At 36.7% G+C, this 3,538-nt stretch overlaps 1 protein-coding gene across 1 annotated transcript; it reads right to left on the bottom strand.

The window, feature by feature from the left end:
- Positions 1–362: 362 nt before the first annotated feature.
- LOC112590388 (histone-lysine N-methyltransferase SETMAR-like) lies at positions 363–956 on the bottom strand. Its single transcript, XM_025306702.1, has 2 exons — positions 819–956; positions 363–722 (listed from the first exon to the last, which is right to left on the bottom strand). Exons 1-2 carry the CDS (start codon positions 954–956, stop codon positions 363–365), a joined length of 498 nt encoding a protein of 165 aa, XP_025162487.1.
- Positions 957–3,538: the final 2,582 nt, after the last annotated feature.

Raw genomic sequence — 3,538 nt, 5'->3', positions numbered from 1 at the left:
TAAATCCTCGAAAATTGCCCTCATTTTCATATGGTCACACTAGATAAGCCCCTTATTTATTATATTAGATTTTATGCCAAAGGATGCTACCAGACGGAGTTAGGTTTGTATTATTTAAAATAACTCATATATTTTGCATGGATTCAGTTACAATTATATAACGAAGTAAATTAACTACAACTAAGTAACTTCACCCACATAGAATATGTAATAATAATATATACAAAATCAATAATAATATATTAAGAATGAAAATAATTAAATATATATATAAATATTAATATATTGGGTGAAGTAAAAAGTTCTGAGCGTTTTTTCTCTTTATTTCGACGATGAAATTAACAAAGTTAAGATTATCGGATTTAGATCAAATATGCGCCGTTTTGTTCGATAACTTTTGTCCATTTTGAAGGCAATTTCATAATTCCGCGATTGAAGAAGTCATCGTCCCTATTGGTAAAAAACTTGACCAGCTCATTTTCACAAGCTTCTCTTGAGGCCAGTTTTGTACCATCAAGAAAATTTTGCAAATGCTTAAAAAGGTAATAATCGCTTGGAGCCAGGTCTGGGCTATACGGCGGGTGCGATATAACCTCCCATCCAAGCTCTCGGAGCTTCTGGCGCGTCGTCAAAGATGTGTGCGGCCTGGCATTGTCTTGATAGAACACAACACCCTTCCTTTGGCCAATTCTGGCTGCTTCTCGTCGATCGCCTGTTTCAATCTGGTCAGTTGTTGACAGTGTAGGTCCGAATTGAGTGATTGGCCCGATGGGAGCAGCTCATAGTGGATAATTCCCTCCCAATCCCACCAAACACACCTTCTTCAGGTCCAGTAAAACCTTCTTGGCCGTTAATCCGGGCTTGGCGATCGTTTGGACCGGCTCACCACGCTTGGACCACGATCTATTTCGCCTGTTGTTCTCGTATGTGACCCATTTTTCATCGCCAGTCACCATCCGCTTAAAAAATGGGTCGATTTCGTTACGCTTCAACAAAGAATCGCAGGTATGAATTCGGTCCAAAAGGTTCTTTTGCGTCAATTCATGTGGCACCCATACGTCGAGCTTCTTCTTGAGACCAGCCTTATGCAAATGGTTCCAAACGGTTTTCTGGCTAATCTTCAGTTCCTGGACAATGGAATAAGTGCTCGCATGCCGGTCCGACTCGACGATTTACATGATTTTATCGACATTTTCGACGATTGGCTTACCAGAGCGTGTCTCATCTTCGACGTCTATATTATTAGAACGGAATCGTTGGGACCACCGCTTTGCTGTTGCATTCGATACTGTATTGGGTCCGTAAACAGCACACAATTTTTTGGCCGCCTGCTCCGCTTTTTCCTTTTAGTCGTAGTGGTATTGAAGAATGTATCGAATTTTCTCTTTTTTTACCTCCATTTTGGAATACTCTAACACACAACTGGCTTCACCAAATACAAAACTGTCAAAGAACTTTTTTTAAAGCGTTGTCACCTTTAAGTTGTAGTATAGAATGACCAGATGCGACGTATACATCGTGAGATATGACGTCACTAAAGCCATCTAGCGGAAAACGCTCAAAACTTTTTACTTAACCCAATATTTTCATCTTCCTCAAAATCTGCTGGAACATTTTCTCTGAGCATATCGTCCAAAGGGGAAGTTCTGATTCTTGTGGACCACCACCAGTACCTTTTAATGCTTTTTCATGTGCCGTAAAATTTTTTTTCGCCTGTGTTTTCCAACGTTGATACGCACCGCGTACCTCCTTCCATTCTTGCCTAACTCCGATTGCCGATATTGTTTGGGCAATATTTTTCCATTTTTCCTGCCGGGAACATTTATTTTTTACACTATTGCTCTTGTCTTCCAGTATACTTTTATTCTGGAAGACTAAATCAATTGTTTTCTTTTCTTCGGCAGAAAAATTTTCCCTTCTCTTGTCACTCATCTATAAAGATACGAACATGTATATTTATTAAAATTATCCGTTGATAAGAGCAAGCAATGAATAATAAATAAGCAATGTAACAAAATTATAAGATTGAAATGTAAATTAATATAATGAATAAACTTACTATACACAATTTGACAATATATCAGAACTCCACTTCGCGAAAATCGTCAACGAATATTTGAACATCGCTGTACGACGCGCGTCTCGTACTCTTGCCGCATCCACATTACACGATATGAAAAGAACCAATAACCACATACTGCACGGAAACGAGCACTGTTATTGGTTGTTATTTCGTCTTTAGGTAATAGTGCTTTGTTCTTACATTCTGCATACGAGCGCTAACAAACGCACCTACATCTCGCGTATTTAGAAGCGTATATGGCAGCGTATATGTTAGCGCGTTCTGAATATAGGCCTATATCTTAAATTCGAAATCTTTGATATTTTTCTTCTCTTGAACGGAAAGAAATAGAGTTTTTATCTTTGCGGCGCAACTTTCAGTAGCCGAGGCTGCAACCAGCACAATTTTTGTATTTTCGAAAAAACAAAATGGCGGTGCTGGCCAAAAATTGTTTTTTCTTAATTGTCGCTTTGTTTTTTGAGATAGACGATTGGTTCTTGAGGCACAATGTGGCATAAACCTAGCACAACTCAGCACAATTTCGTTTCTTGCGAAATTACGAAATGGCGATGCTAACTTCACACACATATTAAAAGCTGCAAATGCTTTCTATTGCGAATAAGGGTGCATTCCGATAGAGAAAGAAATAACAAAGCGGAACAGTAATAAACAAAAGAAATGGCGGAAAACTAATCAATCAGAAATTCCGTTCCGCTTTTTTGTAGATGCTTTATTTTGTAGTTCTATGTTTTTATGTATTTTTATTGCCTTCATCGCGCTTAAGCAGACCATATTACCTATTTATATTGACGTTTATAATGCATGTTTATATGCATACTAATATATATCCTCACAAAAAATACATCGAATCTATGTGGAACACATTCACGTAGAATCCACAAAACCACATGGATTTCACGTGGATACAATGTTCCTATCTTCGTGGAGATATCCGCACTTATACTATTTAAGAACGCTTGTATATTATACAAAACTCACATACAGAAAAATTTCTTTAGGTTTAATATTCTTACTTGTTCGATTTTGAGTTGTTTCATAAAAATATATTTTTACAATATTATTTTTAGAAATAGAAACTACTTCATTGAAGAAAACCATGTTGATAAAAGATAGGATTTGAGATAACATTCTTCAAAAGTTTTTTCTAGATTTAGTAATTAAAAATTTTATTTAAACTTCCTTGAATTTGTTTCAAAATATTTCTTTTGTGAGTTAACCATTATAATCCATTTTAGTAATTTTGAAACATAGTCTATATTGATATTCGTCGCATACCGAATGTTGTTGCGTTGTTTTAATGTTAGATAACATGTTATATATACATGTTATATTCCCAGACAGCACACGGATGTCCATTGGACGTCCGTTATATGTCCATTTTCTTTACAAAAGACGTCCATAGAAAGTACGTTTGTCACAACTTCGGACATAGGACGTCCGATGGACATACATCGG

The sequence above is a fragment of the Harpegnathos saltator genome, unplaced genomic scaffold (assembly GCF_003227715.2).
Source record: "Harpegnathos saltator strain DR-91 unplaced genomic scaffold, Hsal_v8.6 scaffold8, whole genome shotgun sequence".
NCBI classification, from domain to species: domain Eukaryota; kingdom Metazoa; phylum Arthropoda; class Insecta; order Hymenoptera; family Formicidae; genus Harpegnathos; species Harpegnathos saltator.
Note: the sequence above shows the minus strand (reverse complement) of the source record. Positions and strands in the feature narration are given on the sequence as shown.

Bases quoted from the DNA above. Each gene is read 5' to 3' on its own strand.
- LOC112590388 (XM_025306702.1), bottom strand. From the start codon at position 956: ATGGTGACTGGCGATGAAAAATGGGTCACATACGAGAACAACAGGCGA. The intron at 723-818 runs GTGTGTTTGGTG...ACAACTGACCAG, and splicing joins TTTTACTGGACCTGAAGAAG to ATTGAAACAGGCGATCGACG.